The 17992-nt window shown below is 50.7% G+C and overlaps 1 protein-coding gene across 7 annotated transcripts in view; it reads left to right on the top strand.

Annotated features, from left to right (window-relative positions):
• Window positions 1-17992, top strand: part of CLEC16A (C-type lectin domain containing 16A) — a 195423-nt gene that overhangs the window by 156534 nt on the left and 20897 nt on the right. The window contains exon 23 of one of the 7 annotated variants that reach the window (XM_072942210.1): window positions 17566-17717. The exons of the other annotated variants lie outside the window; for them this stretch is intronic. Within the exon in view, the coding sequence (XP_072798311.1) occupies window positions 17566-17579 (14 nt within the window). The 3' untranslated portion in view covers window positions 17580-17717. Of the gene's footprint in view, window positions 1-17565; window positions 17718-17992 lie in introns of those variants that run through there. 7 annotated transcript variants of the gene reach the window in all.

Raw genomic sequence — 17992 nt, 5'->3', positions numbered from 1 at the left:
AATTCACAAGGACCTGCTAAGCATGAGACGAACCAAAGCAGAAGGTGGGGATGGGACACAATAACAGTGCTGGAGGTTCACGGAGGCCAAAGTCATTGGATCTCCCACATGTCCTCTCCTTTATGACCCAGATCCCTCCTCAAAGCTTGGCAGCTCCTAGGAGCAGGGGTAGGGGACCACCAGGAGGGGAATGGAGGGTGGGCAGGTGAGGGAAGAACTGGTAAAAATTTCAAGGAAGTTACATGACATATACACTCTCTATGGTCAGGAAAGTAGGGATGCTTTCTGAGGCCTCTCATGAATCAAATAAATGCTGTGCCCAGCGTACAGAGAGGACTGGATAGGGGAGACAGACTTATAAACAGGCCGTGCAGAGCAGAGAAGCAGGTGTGGTGGGGACAGCATGTGCAAAGGCACAAGGGAGCAGGTGACATTTGGTGGCATGGCTGTGGGGTAGGGAAGTGACTCAAGACATCCTGGAAAGCTAGGCAGGGTCAGATGGCAAAGGGCTTCCAGGCCTGCTGAAGGGTTGAAATTTTACCCTGAAAGTAACAGGGAGCCCATGAAGGTTCTCAGGATGAGGCGTGATGAGTCAGGAGGCTTGGGTTTTGATTGACAGAAGTCGGAAGCGCAGGGGAGAAGGAGGTGCACAGAGAACCCAAGGCGCCCTCAGCCTTTCCCTTGGTGCTCTCCACCTGGGGAGTTTGGTGCTGTGCCCATCTTATGGCTGAGAGCAAGTCTCTGCAGAAATACCCTCTTCCTCAACTTGGCATGTATCCTTCGATATGTTTTTCTGGGCATTTATACACGATACTTTACTATAGTATTATATTGCTTTTTTTTGTTGTTTTTTTAACCTAAATGAGTGCTACGTTTCACTCAACAATATGTCTTGGATTTGTTTTACGTTAGTTCCCAAGAGTGCCCTCATTCATGTTTGACTGCTGCGGAGCAGTCCATCATGGGGGCAAACCACTGTTTATTTAGCCAATCTCCCGTTGATAAATGTTTAGATTGTAGCCAGTTTTTTCATCCTTAACAAATAAGAGCTCCTCCACGCCCTCTTGCGCAAGGATTTCCCTGGGGTAAGAAACACGAAGTGAGTCCAGGAATCTCTAGGCTGTGGACCTAACAGGATTTGGTGACCAGTGAAGCATGTGGGCGGAGGGAGTGGGAAGCCACCAGGCTAATTTAAGGTGAAATATTGAGGAGCCCCAGTTTCTCTCTGAATGTTCTCTGTGTCTTCAACAAGGGCATTTTGATGATCCCAACTTCTGACCCAGCAAAACCCTCATTACTTGTGGATGTTGTTCTGTCCAGGAGGCCTTCAGGAGCTGTGATGATTGGAAAGGTTCCCAGGGACTGGCCCACCCATGGCTAGGCTTGTCATCGCAGAGTCTGATGGCATGAGGGAGCCACCAAGGGGTTCTGCTCCTACCTCCTGGCACCTCTGCTGAGGGTACCCCTCTCTATAACTCTTTTCTTTCTGTAGCCAGCATCCCATGACTAAAATACAGCTTCCTTTACTTGTGGCTCTCCAGCCATGGCATTTTGTATAAATATACTTTTCTCCAAAAACACACACAGAGTATTATGTTTCTAACATCTCAAACTCCCAAAGGGCCAGAAGTCAATATTATCTCAGTGTAACAGGAATGGCTGTTTTGTGACAGCTTTTGCACTTAAGCAGCCTGCTTCCGTAAGCCCCAGAGTAATCACAAAAAGAAACATTCCAAAGCCCATGAAACTGCGGCTGGTGAATTGTTTTACTCTGTCTCCATCGCTGCCTGCTCTGAACTCAAGTCCTTGAAAGCCGAATCCTCACAATCTGATTTCAAGAGTAGATGCTTCAACTGTGTGAAAAACTAAGTTTGGACTGTAATTTTGCAGTGACCCCCCCGCAAACGCCGCCAAAGTGCTTGCGAGTTTATAAAAATTGAGGTGCATGGCGTATGTGGTGTCTTTCTAGCGTCTCGGATTTTTTAAAAGCCCCAGGATAAAAGTCCCTTTTATTGAGTGCCAACTATGTGCTAGGCACCAGGCCAGTTGCTTTACAGAAAGTAAAGAGGTAAATACGTGAACACTGGCACATTACTAATCCCGCTTTTGCAGCTGGGCAAGCAAAACTCAAAAGCAGAGTCACTTGCCCCACGTCCCAGAGAGGCCGGGCCTGGTTTCAGACTCCTGCTCTTTCTAATGCTTCTACCAGCTTCCCGAGAAAAAGGTTACCTCCTGCTCAGCGAGCTTTCCTTTCCTGCTAAGTTGATCTGAAGGCTCCGTGGCGCTTCTGGGGTAAAGTTGCCCTTTGTTGTGGTTTTCTGAGCGTGTTGACTTCATAGGCAACAGTTGGGCCTCCGATGCTAGGTCCCACGCACCTTCCAGCTCATAAGTCTGATGCTACAAGCTTTACTCTTAATAACCTGGGGAATGTTCTGAAATGGTTGACATTTATAAAATCTTGAGGATTTTGGAAAAATGCTTTGTGTGTGTGTGGTGGATTTTCTGCCCCATGCCCCGGGGAGATGTCCACTTGCTCAGAACAGTGTTCATGCATCCTATAACAGTGTCTGGGCCTGCGAGAGGCCAGCATCCCCTTTCTGACCTCTTCACTCCACCTCCAGCAGAAAGCAAATGCAGAAACCACCCTGTACCGACTCCTGGCCCCACTGCATCAGCAGAGGGGCCCTCCGTGCCAGCCAGAACACCAACAGGAAGCTACTGGCCTCCAACAGCTAAAGGCTACTGGCATTTGGGCACCAGTGTGTGCCACCATGCTGTTCCAGCCATGCCATATCCCTGCCAGGGAGCTCTTGCCACGGGGAGGTCAGGGGCACACACATTCCTGGAGTCAGCCTATCCGGGTATAAGTCAGCACCTGCCCATTGACAACTGTGCGATTCCAGGAAGTTCTGTAAGGCCCCCAAGCCTCCGTCTCCTCTTCTGTAAAATGGGGATGATAGACAGAGGGGAGGGATAAATTAGGAGTTTAGGATTAGCAGATACAAATTACTATATATAAAATAGATAAACAAGGTCCTAATATATAGCAGAGGAAACTATGTTCAATATCTTGTAATAACCTATAATGAAAAATAATACATACATGTATAACTGAATCACTGTGCTGTGCACCAGAAACTAACACAACACTGCAAACTAACTACACTTCAGTTTATATGTATACATATGGGGCTGATGCTAGGCCCTGCCTCACTAGGGCAGGAGCCCGGCCCTGGCCAGCACTCTGTAGGTGCCTCCCACCGCCCCGGTGTCTTACCAGCCACTCACTGAGGTGGAAGGAGCAAGGGCCCAGAGGGCTATAGCAGCCTGCCCAGGTCGCAGCTCAGGGGTGGCAGGCCAGCGCCCCCTGCCTCCTGACCAGGCTTGAGCCCCAAGCACCTCTCTGGGCAGCTGGCCCAGCCCCTCCAGGCCACTTCACAGGGCATTTGCAGGGGTCCTAGCCGGTCCTCTCCGGCCCCGCCAGCCAAGGGGACCTCTGGGCAGCTGCCTTGATGGGGCCACAAAAGAAGGCACCCCCTCAGGCGTCGTGCATTCTTCCAGCGTGTGCACACCCAGCATCTCCCACAGCCCCATTCCAGACCCTTATGCAGCTGACGGTCCGCGTCTGGGAGGCAGACAGAACTGGGGTGACCACCACACCAGAGACCACGGGAGCAGTCACTGAGTGTTGCCTACAGTACCTGTGTGCTGGAATGCAGGAAGTGAGGGGCGAGGGTTGGGGAGAAGGTCGCAGAGGCAGGAGGGGTAGGCCTCGGAGCATGTGTGGGTTTCATCTTGAGTGCTCTGGACTTTACGCAGGGGAGGGCTGCACCTGATTCGTGTTTGTCTGAGCTCATGTGGCTGCTGGATGGGGAGTGGTTTGGAGCCACTGGAGTCCGCCCAGAGGCCAAGATCTGGGCAGGTGGGAGTACACCCTTGGCTAATGTGGTCAGTGCTGGGTTTTGGGTACAGCTTGCCTGGTTGTGACAGATCTGCTCCTGAGGATGGCACTGTCCCCTCATGTCGTGTAGCACCTCAGGGTTGGCAAAGCATTTCCCATTCATGATGTCAGTCACCCCATGAGGGGAGGGAGATGGGGAAACTGAGGCTAGAGAGGCAAGGTGACCAGCCAGTTCACATCTCCAGGAAGCAGCAATGTGCTTTGACCTCTGACCGTCTGAGCCATTCTGAGGTTGAAGTGTCTGAATGGCTCTGGCACCACTGAAGAGGGTTTTTCTTTTTTCCTTTTTTTTAGCATTTGTGTAATTTTTTAAAATTGAAGTATAGTCGATTTACAATGTTGTGTTAATTTCTGGTGTACCAAAGAGGGTTTCTTGAGGCCCACCACGTTGCCAACCTTAGGCTGAGTGTCTCCACGATCCGGAGTCACAGCAACCTGCAGAGGAAGGCCCTGTTACTACCCTCATTTAACAAGTCAGGAGGTTGAGGCCCAGAGAAGTTAAGTAACTTGCCCCAGGTCACGCAGTAGTACATGATGTTGCAGAAACCCACTCCTAGGCCATATCACTCCACAGTCTGCTCAGTCCAGTGTCCAGGGATCCTGCTCAGGGCCTGGGGACCTTAAGAAATTCTTGGCCTCACCCTGGAGGAGTCACAGTTGGAAGCTGAGACACCATGATCTCAACTGTAGCCCCTCACATGTGGTTCCTGAGCTCCGGTCTTCAATGCTGGGCCCAGAAGGACTTTCTGAGCATGCCTGTCAGAGCTCGCTGATAAATCAGGCCCGAGATGCCTGTGCATGGCTGGCAGCACTGAGTGGTTGTCTAGGTTTCCCCAAGCCAATTGACATTTGCCCAAGAGGTGTGATGTATCAACAGCTCTTTCTCCTACTTTTTGCAGCCTGGACTGGCTCTCTGCCAGAACTCTTTTAAAAATATATAATAAGGTGCTGACCTGCAGTGGAAAACGCCGGTGCACCAGCCAAGCGCGGGAGCCTCTGCAGTAGAGATTTAAGGTCTGCTGGTCAAGGATGAATTTAGAAACTTTCTGGAAAGTTCTAGGGCTGGCAGACTAAAGTCAAGCCCTGCAGTGCTGTGAGTCTGCGGACTTCTTTAGCTCTTTGCCTTCGTGGATCTGCAAAGATGGGCTTTGGGGAAAGCAATGGAGTTTACCTTTTCATCCATTCCTTTGTCCTACAAGCATTTATTGAGCATCAACTGCATACCAGGCGCTGTGCTCGGGTGTGAGGTGACAGCAGTGAGCACATCCAATATTCATGGCCCTGCCACATGCAGCTTGCAATCTTGTAAGAATAGTAGGCGTTATTCCGATAATCATACCAGTAAATAATTAGTTGATAACGGGGAACCTGGTCTTCTCTAGTGGAGATCAAAGAAGCCTTCCCTGCATCGATGATGTGGGCTCATAGTAGAAGGATTCATTGGACAAACTGGGTGGGGAGGGGAGGTGTTCCAGGCAGGGACAGCATGTGCAGGGCCCGAAGTCAGGAAGGAACTGGGCACAGAGTGAGGAGGGCAGGCTTCCCTGGCTCCCCATCAGCGAGCCACCTTCTGTGCTTCAAATTCTGTTCCAAGCATGTCCCATGGATTCATTATCTCACCTTCAGAACCTCCTGGGGAGAGGCAGGCACATGCTTATTTTGCAGTGGAGGTTTTCTGAGGCTCAGGGTGGTTAAGGAACTTGCCTAGACTTGCACAGCAAGTCAGCAGCAGCGGTGTCCATCCTCTGCCTGACTCTGACCCCAGCCCATAGCCTCCCTCTCTGTGTTCTCATTTTTATTCTTATTCCCAAGCCTGTGTTATTACTGCCCTGTCTCAGAGGCCTGCCAGATGTGGCACTTTCTCGACAAACCATTTGGTTGACTTGACTTAGCCAGTTCACGTCATCCACCTTAGTGTAAGCGTGGCCCTGAATCTTGGTCAGGAATTGCATCCAAATGAGGCACAGCGGTGCCACCCGTGAGGAGCAGAGGGGCTGAGAGCGCTGTCCGGCTCCCGAGGGCATCCCTCCAGCCTCAGGCTGGAGAATGGTCTCACTCTCCCGCTGCAGAGGGTGACAGGGCCTCCTCAGCTCAGCATAGCCCTCGGGTCAGCTTGTGGCTCCTCCAAGCAGGCAGGCTTGTCCTTCCAATGGTCCCGAAGCTCCAGGGCTTCTGTGGGGCAGTGGCCACCTAGGTGATCAGGAAGCCAGTCAACTAGAATGCCTTCACTCAGCCAGAGAGGCACATAGGACCTGCGCCCACGGTGCCCAGGGGCAGAGGAACAGCCCTTTCGGAAGTGTGGAATCCTGGTCCATGGGAGATCTTCTCCAGTTTGAGGCCCTGGGCTGAGCCAGCCTAACCCTGTGGCCCTCAGCCCTGGCTTTGCATTTCTAGAATCGCCTTGAGAGCGTTTGAAAAGCCTGATGTCCATGCCCACTTAAGCCCAGTTAAAACAGAGTGAGGAGAGGGTCACTGGTGTTTGTTGAAGCTCCCTGGCTCATTCTAATGTCCATCCAGTCTTGGGAACACTATTAGGGATTGAAAGATCTCACTGAATTTCTCTTCGGTGGCTTTACAAGGAGTTGTGGGTGACCATTGGGATCAAATGCAGTGGCCCAATTGTCATTCCTTTAATCCACAAACACCCACCAAGCACCTACCATGGGCTTGTGTGGCATAGGGCCCAGCATGACTGAGGTCCCTTCTCCGTGGACCAGCTGCCTTGATTGTAGCCCAGAGATGGAGTGACAGCTTGGCGAGCTGGGGCGTGCTCAGTCAGTAGCTCTCCTGCTTCAAGGCAACTGCTCCTTAGAGGGTTTGGGGAACCAGGAGATTCTGATACAGGAGCAGAATGCATTTGGTACCCTGGGCCCAGTTTCAGGAGAGGCCAATTCTTCAGGCTTGTCCCACTTTCGGGAAACCTTATGCACACATCCCTGCGCCATGCTCTGCCAAGACTGAGGAGGGGAAGGTTCTGGACAGGCCCTGCCCTCAAGGAATTCACAGTGTCTTGGGGAAGATGCCGCCTAGCCCACTATTGCTACATAGTCTCGTTGTGCGTGATGATGTCGGAGCCCAGGACAGGGGCGCCGGCCCCCCATCCCCAGGATTGGAGGGCAGGGAGGGCTCCTGGAGCAGGTCTTGGTGGATGGGCCAGGCTAAACATGGGGCATCCCGGGCAGGTGGCGGACCCAGGCTGTGAAGACCATGGTGAGCAGGTGAGTCCTGCAAGCAGCCTGAGCCATGTGGGCGGGAGGCAGCAGCAGATGAGGCCATGTGGGGATGACCCACTGTGCCTGTTGACCTTCCTCAACTTCATTGGAGGGCCCGGGGGGAGCGTGGATGGGCTTCAGGCAGGGAGGCAAAAGGCCGCCCTCCAGATGACCACACGCAGCCCTCAGAGCAGGACAGCAGCCGTTCACGGGCTGGCCCCAGGCTGGGCTGCCCGTGGGGTCCAGTGACCCAGGCTTAGTCACTTGGGAAGAAGACGCCGCTTGACTGAAAACATGTCCTCACGCAGAGCAGCTGGAGACCAACTCCCTTGTCCACTCCGGGCCGGGCCTTCCCCAGCCTGCCAGCGCTCCCTGGAAGTGCGGCCTGAGCCCAGTCCCCTCTCCCCGCTGCTCTGGTCTCCCAGGCCAGGGGTTGGCTGACTTTAATTAAAGGGCCATGTGGTCTCTGTCACAACCTGACTCTGCTGTGTGGCCAAGCTGCAAACGAGCAGGCGGGGCCGCATTCCAAACTTCCCTCACAAATCCAGTGTAGGATTTGGGAAGTTGGCCTACAGGATGTTGTTCGCTGCCTCCTGACCTTGGCCTTCAAAATCGTTTCCCCTGTTTCTCTGCTTGGCTAATTTGGTGTTCTCAGCACCAGAGCTAGAGAGATCCTTTTCAGGCATAAGTTAGAACATGTGTGTCCTCTGCTTAAATCCATCACCAGCTCCCATTTCACTCGGAGTGAAAGCCAGATTCCTTACAGTGGCCCCCAATGTCCCACACAGTCTGATCCCTCTGCTCCTCCTAAGACTGACCTCGCCTCTTCCCACTGTCCCCCGGCCCACTCCAAGGCAGCCACAGGGGCCTCGGCTGAGCCTCGACTGTGCCAGGCACCCCTGCATTGGGTTGCCCTCTGCTTAGAACAGTGTGGTCCCAGATACCTGCCTGCTCTGTCCTCTGTCTCATTCCTCAGGCCTCTCAATCTCAGAGGGTTTTCCCTGAGCATCCTGTGTACATCACAACCCTGCCCCACTCCCAGCACTCCAGATGCCCCCGCCCTGCTTAGCTCTCTTCATAGCCCTCATCCCCTCCCCATATTTTCTGTTTCTTCATTGTCTGCACCCCCTCACCCCACCCCAGTCCTGCCCCATCCTGTTACTGAGCTATAAACTGCAAGAGGTCAGATGCTGTGTTTCATTTATTGCTAAATGCCCAGCAACTGGAGTTGTACAGGGAGGCATATAAGTAGTGCTTGGAAAGCACTGGATGGATGGGTAGATGAATGGATGGATGGAGAAGGGAAGGAGGGAGAGAGGGATAGACGGATGGATGGATGGATGGATGGATGGATGGATGGAACCAACAAATCTCCAGTACCCCTATATATGCTAGACATTGCTTACTGTAGACTCGGGTGAGCTGAACAGATCTGTCCCTTTGGAGCTCCCAGGCACTGTGGACATCATAGATAGTCCAGGACTGCTGACCATGATTGGGGCCCCAAAGGAACTGGCCGAGAGCTGGGATGGTGTGCGCCAAAGGGCTCTGACCTGGACAGGGAGTCCAGGAAGACTTCTCTGAGGGCAGGAATCCATCCGTGATGGGAGCCCACACAGACAGGAGAGCCACTGGTGCCTGGGCCCACAGGCTGCCCAGATCCTCAGGTAATAACAGCATTACTGTCCACGTGACACCTGCTGCCAGACTGGCTGGGCACACAGTTCCCCTGTCATCAGTTTCCGCCCTGGCCGGGTAAGTGGGGCCCAAGATCTCGGTCCTCCTTCCTGGGAAGGTGCTTAGCCCAGGGTTCCCAGCAACAGCCCAGGTCTCCTCCCCTCATCAGTGAAAAACACGGAAGAAGGAATTGGACCCAGGACATTTTTCTGAGGAATTCTATTGAAAGGGAAAGTTCTTGGGCTCAGGCCTGATGTGAAGAATGAAATCTTTTAAAATGCCACTCACAGAACAAATGGCAGAATCTGGAGTGGGCCATTCTAGAAAAGGCCAGGTGATGGGCTCATTCAGCATAGCTGGGGATACATGTGTTTGTAACCCCCCAAGTTGTATTCAAAATAGATAGCAAAGAGATGAAAATGTTCTAAAATTGATTGTAGTGATGGTTGTGCAATTCTGTGAAATCAACTAAAAATCACTGGGTTATCCCTTTCAATGGGTATATTATATCTCAAGAAAGCTGTTGTAATTTAAAAAACAGTTCTAAACTAGTCAGACTGTCACAAAACTGTCATCTTTTTCTAAAGACCAGATTATCATATTTGTGTCCCTTTTCATCATAAAACAGTCCAATTTATGCAACATTTTCCTTAAAGCAGTCCAAGTGTGAAAAGAGAAATTGGAACCTGCAACGTAGTCTGGAATAATTTGGAAACCTTGATGCAGTCCAGACTCACCTGGCACCCTTCCTCTTCTTTAGAATTTTTCTTTTTCCATTTCTTTTTGACTTTGAAGAAAAGACTCTGTTCTTGCTGGTAAAATAGCCTCCTGTTCCTTTTTCTTTCCTGTAAATTACGAGATAAGTTTGCATTTCATACCTTTCCAGAAATCTCTGTTGATTGTGGTCTGACCTCAGTATCATAACTTCTGGGAAAGAAAGTAGGTATTAGAGTCAGTGCCATGAGCATTTGTTGGAAACCTCTGTAGTGGTGAGCGTCCACTCATGTTGTGGATCTGAGACAGAAAGCAGGTCGACGCTACCTGCTGGTCACTCTGCAAGTTGACTCCTGGTGCCGGTAGGCGATTTGTCTGCCAGTCTGTCCAACTCGCTCCACTGACTTTTAAAATTTGATCCCAAATGCTCCGTGTTATTTCTTGGAGATGATTGGGGCTAGTTGTGCTTCTCTTTCTTCATGGTAGAAACTGGTGAAGGGGGTCTGGAGATAGATGCTCAGAGTGTGGCTGGTGCTACGACTTAATGATGCCAGCTCCTGTTAATTGAGCAGTTACCATATATCAACCCCTGTGCTAAGCATGGCTGCGTATGTTCTTCTCATTTAACTTTCACAACAATGCCTGAGGTCGGGATTATTTCCTCCATATCGTACCCGGGAATCCCAGGCTGAAGTCAGCATCACAGGGCTGGGATTTGAACCTGTCTGTTTCCAAAGCCCACAGTCGAACTCTGATGCCATATCTCTGTTTCCCTGTCCCTACTGTGGCCTTGGACCCCCAAGCCACTGCTCCACCCTCTCCGTCCCTTCTCTGGAGGACGGCTGTGAAGCACAGCAATCTTGTAGAACGGAGAGCAGCTCAGATACCGAGAACACCGTTGGCACGCTTCCCCCAAGCGCAGTGATGGACCAAAATGCTGTTCCTCTAGTGACAGGTGATGTGCCCTTCTCAGGCCCAGAGGGGCCCCAAAAGGGATGCTCCAGCAGTTCTGTTTAAGGAGGCAGGATGTGCTTCTGTCCAAAGAAGTGCTCTCACGATTATTTATTAATTGTGAAAGGGAAGAAAAAAAAGAATAGGGTTTCCTGGAAAGGGATAAAAGTTCAATATGATAAACTCCCGAAAAGCAATCAAAGGCCAAAGAGGGCAGAAAAATAAAGGACAGAGAGAGTAAGAGAGATGATGAATCAAAGCGGCAAGTGTATGAGCAGCGCCCCGGGAAGGGGCCATATTTCATGGCATCAGAGGTGCAGCGGCCACGCGGATCAGGAGCCAACGGGGGCTGGGGGGGGTACTCAGCCCTGCCATCTCCCCCAAGGCCCTGGGGATGAGCTGGCGATGACGAGAATGGATGGAACCAGTCATGTGTCCCACTGCTGCTGCAGGCCCTTGTATTCACTGGTGGTTAATACATGGATGTAGAAAATTATCAGTGGAAACTGTCAAGCTGCAGGAAGAGGAAATCACCACAGTCCCACCACCCCAGAAAAAGCATTCTGCACGTTTCAGTTTACTTCTCATCCATGTCTTCTCTGTTTTTCTCTTTCTGTTTTTTTCCCTACTTTTTAGGTTACTCTCAAAATATATGAGTTGATTCTTCATTTGAAAAACAAAAAATGTTACAGACAGGTCTTAAGTCCCCTTCTACTACCCCTCCCCAGTTCCCCCCCCCTTCCCCAGATGTCCGTCCACTGTTTGGCTCATCTCCTTCCAGACCCTCCTCTGTGCAGTTGCATCTGTGTGAGCCCCCGTGGCCAGTGGGCAGCCCAGGGCCTCAGTCCTTCTCTGCACTTCTGAAGTCCAAATGGCACTGAGCGCCAGAAGAGTTTGCATAACTCACTTGGTGGCAAAACCTGCCCTAAACTATTTATAGACTTTTTACAAGAGTTTTCAGATGCCATTTATTGTGAATAGACTTGGTTTTTTCCCTGCAGAAATTTAATAGGTTTGGTTTCAGCTGCCTGAGGCCCAGCTGAGGATGTGACCTAATATACATGTATGCACCTCATGGCCTTTTAAAAAAGCCTTAAAGAGTCTAAATTCCAGAACACATTCAACCTCAAAGACTTAAGATAAGGGGTGAGGGATCTATAGTTATCTTATGGTTTGGGCTGCCCTTTTTTTTTTTAAACCTAAACAGAATCATCTTCCTGCATACCCTTCTGCAGCTTGACTTTCAAACACCACTGTGAATCAAAGGTCTTTCTGTGTTGATGTGTACACATTTCGTTCATTCCCTTTTGTGGCTGTGTAGTATTCCACAGTGCAGATCTGCGTGTTTTTTGGCTGGGCATTTTGGTTGTTTCCTGGTTTTTGCCATCACAGTGCTCTAGGGAGCATCCTTGGATGCACATGCAGCCCCAGATCAGAACTGCTGGATCTTGGGATTTTGTTTTTCATAACATTGCCCTCATGTCAGAAGCATTTCTCTATGCTGCAGGATACCTCTTCCTGATACTTCATTTTTAATGTCTGCATAATATTCCATTGTCTGAGTATTTGCTTAATGGCTGCTGTAACAAAGTACCATGAACTGGGTGGCTTAAAACGAACAGAAATTTATTGTCTCACAGTTCTGAAGCCTGAAAGTCTGAGATCAAGGTGTCTGCATGGTTGGTTCCTTCTGAAGGTGATGAGGAACAATCAGTCCTCCCTCCTGACTTCTGGTGGTTTGCTGGCAATCTTGTTGTTCCTCAGCTTGTACATGCATCACTGTGACCTCTGTCTTCATCTTCATGTGGTGCTCCCCCACGTGTGCCTCTATGTCTGAATGTCCCACTTTTATAAGGACACCACTCACACTGGATTAGGGCCCACCCTAATCTCAACTAATTACACCTGCAGAATAACCTTCTTTCCAAATTAAGTCACGTTCTGAGACGGTAGGGGTTAGGACATCTGCGTGAGAATTTGGGGAAGACATAATTCAACCTGTAACAGTCTGGAGTTTAGCCAGTATTTCCTTAGCCACGCCCTTTATATTGGCTACTTAGGTTATTCCTACTGTGTTATGAATCACGCTTACACAGAAATCTTCGTCCAGGTTTCCAGTTATTCCTTGAGAAACCGTTCCTTAGGATCAACGAGAATGCCCCTAATTAAGGCTCTTGATAGCACCTTGCCAGGTTGCTTTCCAGAAAGCAAGGTGAGGGGGTTGCCAACCTGGCCACACCCAGACCCCATATCTTCATTCACGGGGCTCTCCCGAGACACCGGCCTGCTCTCTGCTTCGAGGCCAGACCCTGTCCACAGCGTGTGTGCACGTGCCTGCCAGCAGGGGCGTGTGCGTCCTCTCTCTCAAGGCTCACTTTTATTTTCTTTCTGATTCCTGCCCAAAAGAGAGAGAGTCCACAGGTCAACAGCAAAATAGAAATGGTAGCTCAAGATGCTAGTTTAGGGCATGTTCTCTTGCAACTGCAAATATGAATAAAGATTTCAGAACTAACGGGCTCTCTGGGCATCAGGCATTGAATCAGTCAGTGAAATTTCACTTACAGGGCGGCTTGCCAAGTGAGACCAGGAGAGAGAAGTCAGTTCTCTGGTCAGTTCCGTCTGTAAAGCCCGCAGCGGCCCACGTCACCCTACTCCGTCAAATTCCTGAGCACTTGGCCACTGTGGGGGCAGGGGCTGGGGCTGGCTGGGGACGGGGTGCTCAACAGCCGTTCAAAGCCAGCCAACCCGATGGCTTTTCAGGGTAGATTTTGATAGCTGGAGCCAGGTGAGGACCTCGAGAAGTCAGAGCTTAAATTCACGGGGACTTTAGAGAATGAGGCAGCAGAGGAATCTCTGAGGGAACCAGGGAGGGGGGAGGGGGTTCTGTGCATGATGAGCAGCAGGATGGGGCTGGATGCTGAGCTCCCCCAGCGAGGAAGGGGCGTCGGAAGACAGACACTTCACTCAGCAAGACGAGGGCCAGCTGAGTGCAGAGACCAGCGTGCAGGATGCAGGGAAGGATAAATTTAGCTGGCGTTTCAGGGGAAAACATCGATCTCAAATGTAGTACCATCTTTTAAAGGAAAGTAGAAGCTGCAGGCTGGTCATTTGGGACAGTTTCACCTGAACAGATAAAAGCCCAGGAAAAACGAACGCTTGTGGCCAGCTTACCCTCCTGGCGGCCCCGAAGGATCTTCTTGTGACGGGAGGGCAGCTGCTTTCTGCGTGGGCATGGCAGACCCACCCCTTCCCTTCCTTGTTCCCCAGAAGAGGTGCTGCCTTGCTTTCTGGAAAGATTGGACGTTTCTATTTCCAATCCCAAACGTTCATCTTCACAAGGAGCAACGCCAGGCCCAGGCTCCGAGCTCGCTTGGCTGCCAGCCCGGGCTGCTGACATCTGAGGTGCCTCCTGTGTCAGAGCGGGGCCACTGCCGGCCCCCGTCCCGGCTGTCCTGGACATCTGGTGGCTGTAGACAGATTTTTTTTTTTTTTAACCAGGCTCTTGTGACAGTCACATAGCATCCTAGGCATTGTTCCTACCTGGGCGAAGCTGAGGGAACTGCAGTTCCTTCCAAACAGCGGAGCTTCTGTCTGAATGCTGTTACCGCAGACTCCCTTGTCCAGTGGCAACAGCATCTTTCACGCAGCCTCACGCCGACACTGCTCCCTTGTTTGGAAGGGGAAGAGAGTCTAGTCTGTCAATATTTGGGGCACTAATCATCTGCATTCGGGCGCCAGAGGTCATTGAAAGGCTGAGACATTTCCAGGAATTCATGGCTGTGAAAATGTGGGGCTGACCGGAAAGGATTTCCAGCGAGGGTATGAAAGAAAGAACCCAAATCTCAGCCCCACCCCCCCTCACTGGCCCCGAGCACTGTCCATTGTGTCTTGGATTCTTGGGAAGAAATGAAGTCAATGTACACAGTGATGTGGGTCCAAGTTAATAATGAATGTGGAGGAAGGAGAAAGGATGTTCAATATTTAAACATTTCAGAGCGCCTCATTTGGTTTGCCAGTTACTGTCCTCCACCCGCTTCCTGAAGGGGTTCTGTAAAACCGAGCGTTCTTTCCCTAACTCTGCGACTGGCATCTGACACTGGTAGTTTAGAGATTCGGAGAAATGGAGCGTTTTCCTAGGCAGCCCCAAATCGGCAGTATTTCTTCTTGGTTCTTGTTGGCTTTCTGGAGGGCAGGAAGAGAGGGGGCAAGGTGGAAACTGAGGTTTCTGTGAATCCTCTGGCACGTGTAAGGAGTTTTTAAGTTTTGGGGTCATGTCTCAAGTTGTCTTAATTTTCCCATATTAGCATCTCTTGGAGCTACCTCATATTTGAATGTAAATTTTGTGCTTTGGTTCTTGCTTCTGGCTTAACAGTGAGGCACTGTGGTCATGTTTAGGAATTGTCTGTCCAAGTACCCCCGACTAGATATGTTCCTTCAAAGTTGCCTGTGATGCAGAATTCTGTGAATCAATTCCTTTTTTCTTCTTGACACACATTATATAAAAGGAAAGGCATTCCTTTGTGGGGAGGAATAAAAAACATTTGGCCCCAAGACATAATAAAATCATGCTTAAGGATGCAGCAAACTTTAAAGTCTCTTAGTTAAAGGAAATCAATACTTTTATGATGAAATATTAATAATACTAAAAAAAAAAGTCAAAACTACAAATGCAGACTAGCTGGGGTGATTTTAACATTGAACACACTAGCTTAGCATTTACAAGGAAGCACAAAGGGAAAATAGATCCCACCAGATCCCATCTCAGAAGCCCCCTTTTCCAGTGTTTTCCGCCTAGAAGACACACACCTCTCCTTAAGTGCCAAGATCATTTGCAAGCATTTTGTTGAAGCTGCTTGCTGCCTTTTGGAAATAAAGGATAAATCTGAGCTGGAGAGGAGGACACATCCACCCACCCACACACACACACACACACACACACACACACACACACACGGGTGTAATGGGAACTGAAAAGGGAGAGCTGGGAATACACAGCTGGCTGTCCCTTCCTCCAGGAATGACTTCAGTGGAGGGCTTTAAGGGAGACAAATTCATACTAGGTTGAACTGTATGAAATGGCCGATTTCATTGGTCATGTTGGTTGAATACAGGCAGTTCACATGATTCTACTTAATGCAGTCAACTCTCCAGCAGAGAAGCCCTGACAAACAGAACACAGTCATCTGCGTCTTGAACCCAAACATAACAGATGAGCTTTTAAGATTCTAAATGAAAATAACAAGAACCTCATTTTCTCATGTTCTGTTTTCATATAAATCCCTTAAACGTAGATATTTAAGGTTTCTTTGGAAAAGCTCTGTCTCTGTTAACTCCTAAAACCTTCAGTCCAACAGCCAACATGAAGAAAGATTCTGCTTTGTGCTGTGTTGTTTTCTCCAAAGAGCTGAACTGTTTCTTCTGTTACGTACCCCAGGTGTCAAGACCCTCAGAAAAACGAAAATTCCCAGTTCTTGCCTCAGTGGACCTAAATTCCAAGTACCATAAATGTCGGCTAAGTAGTGAAGACAGCTCGTGCTAACAGAACACTCAGACCATAGCAATTTGGTCAGCCCCCGTGGTCAGCTGTTGTCACTCCTCTTTATACCTGAGAACCACAGGCTTGGGACGCCCTCGTGGCCACATGCGAGTGCAGGGTGGCCGGACCCCCCGGCGCTCTCTTCCCTCCTGTACTTTGTGCCCCGGCTGGGAACTTCAGTACCAGGGTCAAGTATTTGCTCTCAACACTTCTCCCGGGTAGATGCTGGAGCCATGCATACCGTCGCCTGATGGCCTGTGTCCCACAGCTCTGCCAGGACAGAAGGTGACAGTCCCATCTACCCGGTGACCTCAGTCATGGCTTTTGAAGCTTGTTCTGGGCTGATACCCATCGTGGTCTTCATGTGGCTCCTCACACACTCTCTGATTCTATCTGCCCCACGTCGTTCCAGATAGCATCTCCAGTTCTTATTGTAGAGGATGTGTAATCAAACGTCATCGTCTGTTGGTCTGGCCTAACCCCTATCTATTAAAACACACGGTCAGAGACGCTCTGGTGACGTGGCCCCACTGCCGGAGTTAGCCACCCACTCTGCAGAGCCCCAGTCCTGCCAGACACACAGGCGGAACCAGGGCCTCAGGTGTGTGGGGCCGCTTTGGGAGTGAGTTAAATATGTGTCGACTGCATGTGCAGGAGCTCAAAACTGGTCCCCTGGCCCTTTTATGAAACACACGGGGCAGGGCATACGTTTTGGTGTAAGATGAGCACTGTGTGGCCTCACCCTCTTCTATCCTGAGAGACAGAGCAGGGCTGATGGGCTGAGAGCCTTATTGGAAAGAATCGGTGGTCCTTGGGCCAGTGAGAACCTCAGGAGGTTGTCTTTGGCAAGCAGAGCTGTAGCTGACCCACCCCAGCCCTGGCTAGTGGTTCCAGGTTTGGCCCTCTTAGGCCCTGGGGCCAGAGGAGCCCAAGGTCCATGCCCGGCTCCCTGTGTCTGGAAGTGCTTGCTGACAGCTGTGTAACCCACCTCCCTCTCGCTGCTCTTTCAGCCCTGTTTCCTGCCTCGGTAAAGAGGCAGCCGAGATGGCCAGTGATCGGCTTTCTAATGCCTTGGCTGAGAGACTGTTGTGGAGCTCTTTGCTTACTGTTGTACAGACGGTAATGCCATGGGAGGAGGGCAGGGGCTGGGCAAGGCAGGGACCTGGTCCTTGGGAACAAAGCCTCAGTCCCGGCAACCTTCAGGTTAGACTCCTCGAAGAGAGTCTCAGAGACCCAGTCCAGCCGTGACCCCCACATGCCAGCCTTCTGTGGCCTGGAGGGGGGCTCATGTCCAAGGCAGCACAGGGACACCGGCACAGCAAGGTGCTGACATTCAGACAGCCCCGGTGCCCCCTCGGCAGCCACAGGGCCACTTAGACCTTCGACCTCTCCCGTGGGTGGCAGTGCACTCACACAGGCTTCACCTAGAACAGGAACATTTTGAGGGGCAGAGCTGGGACAGAGATGGCACAAAGGAAACAAGATACTGAAAGACCGTTTTTTCTTTTCTGCAGGTTTTCAAGTGTAGTCCTTAAAATCCACGAGGATTTATCCATGGATAAACAGCTGTAGGCTAAAAGATTCCGCAAGTTCCCAGCTATTTTTGTATGTTGGACCTGTTATCCCTTAAAAAGCAACCAGAAATAAAAGTCTTTAAGCACTTGGAGGTGCAGCCAGTCAGTGATCTAGGGAGTCGCCCATGATGACGTTGCTCAGGCTTGGCCGAGGAAGGTGATAGAAACACCCTCTTACCAGATGGCCGATTTGCAGATGTGCCCCTGGGGCTGGACAGGAAGTGCACGTGAGGAAAAGCAGAACTCCCTCAGGGTCAGTCGGGGGAGGCCGTGTCTTGCCCTGGAAGCCCAGAGTTCTGTGCACTCAACCCTGGAGCAGTAGGTCATGTGACTCACTAGGGGACACTGGAGGAGGATCCCCCTGCAG

The sequence above is a fragment of the Vicugna pacos genome, chromosome 18 (genome assembly GCF_048564905.1).
Source record: "Vicugna pacos chromosome 18, VicPac4, whole genome shotgun sequence".
In the NCBI taxonomy this organism is placed as follows: Eukaryota; Metazoa; Chordata; class Mammalia; order Artiodactyla; family Camelidae; genus Vicugna; species Vicugna pacos.
This window is presented reverse-complemented; position numbering and strand designations above follow the sequence as displayed.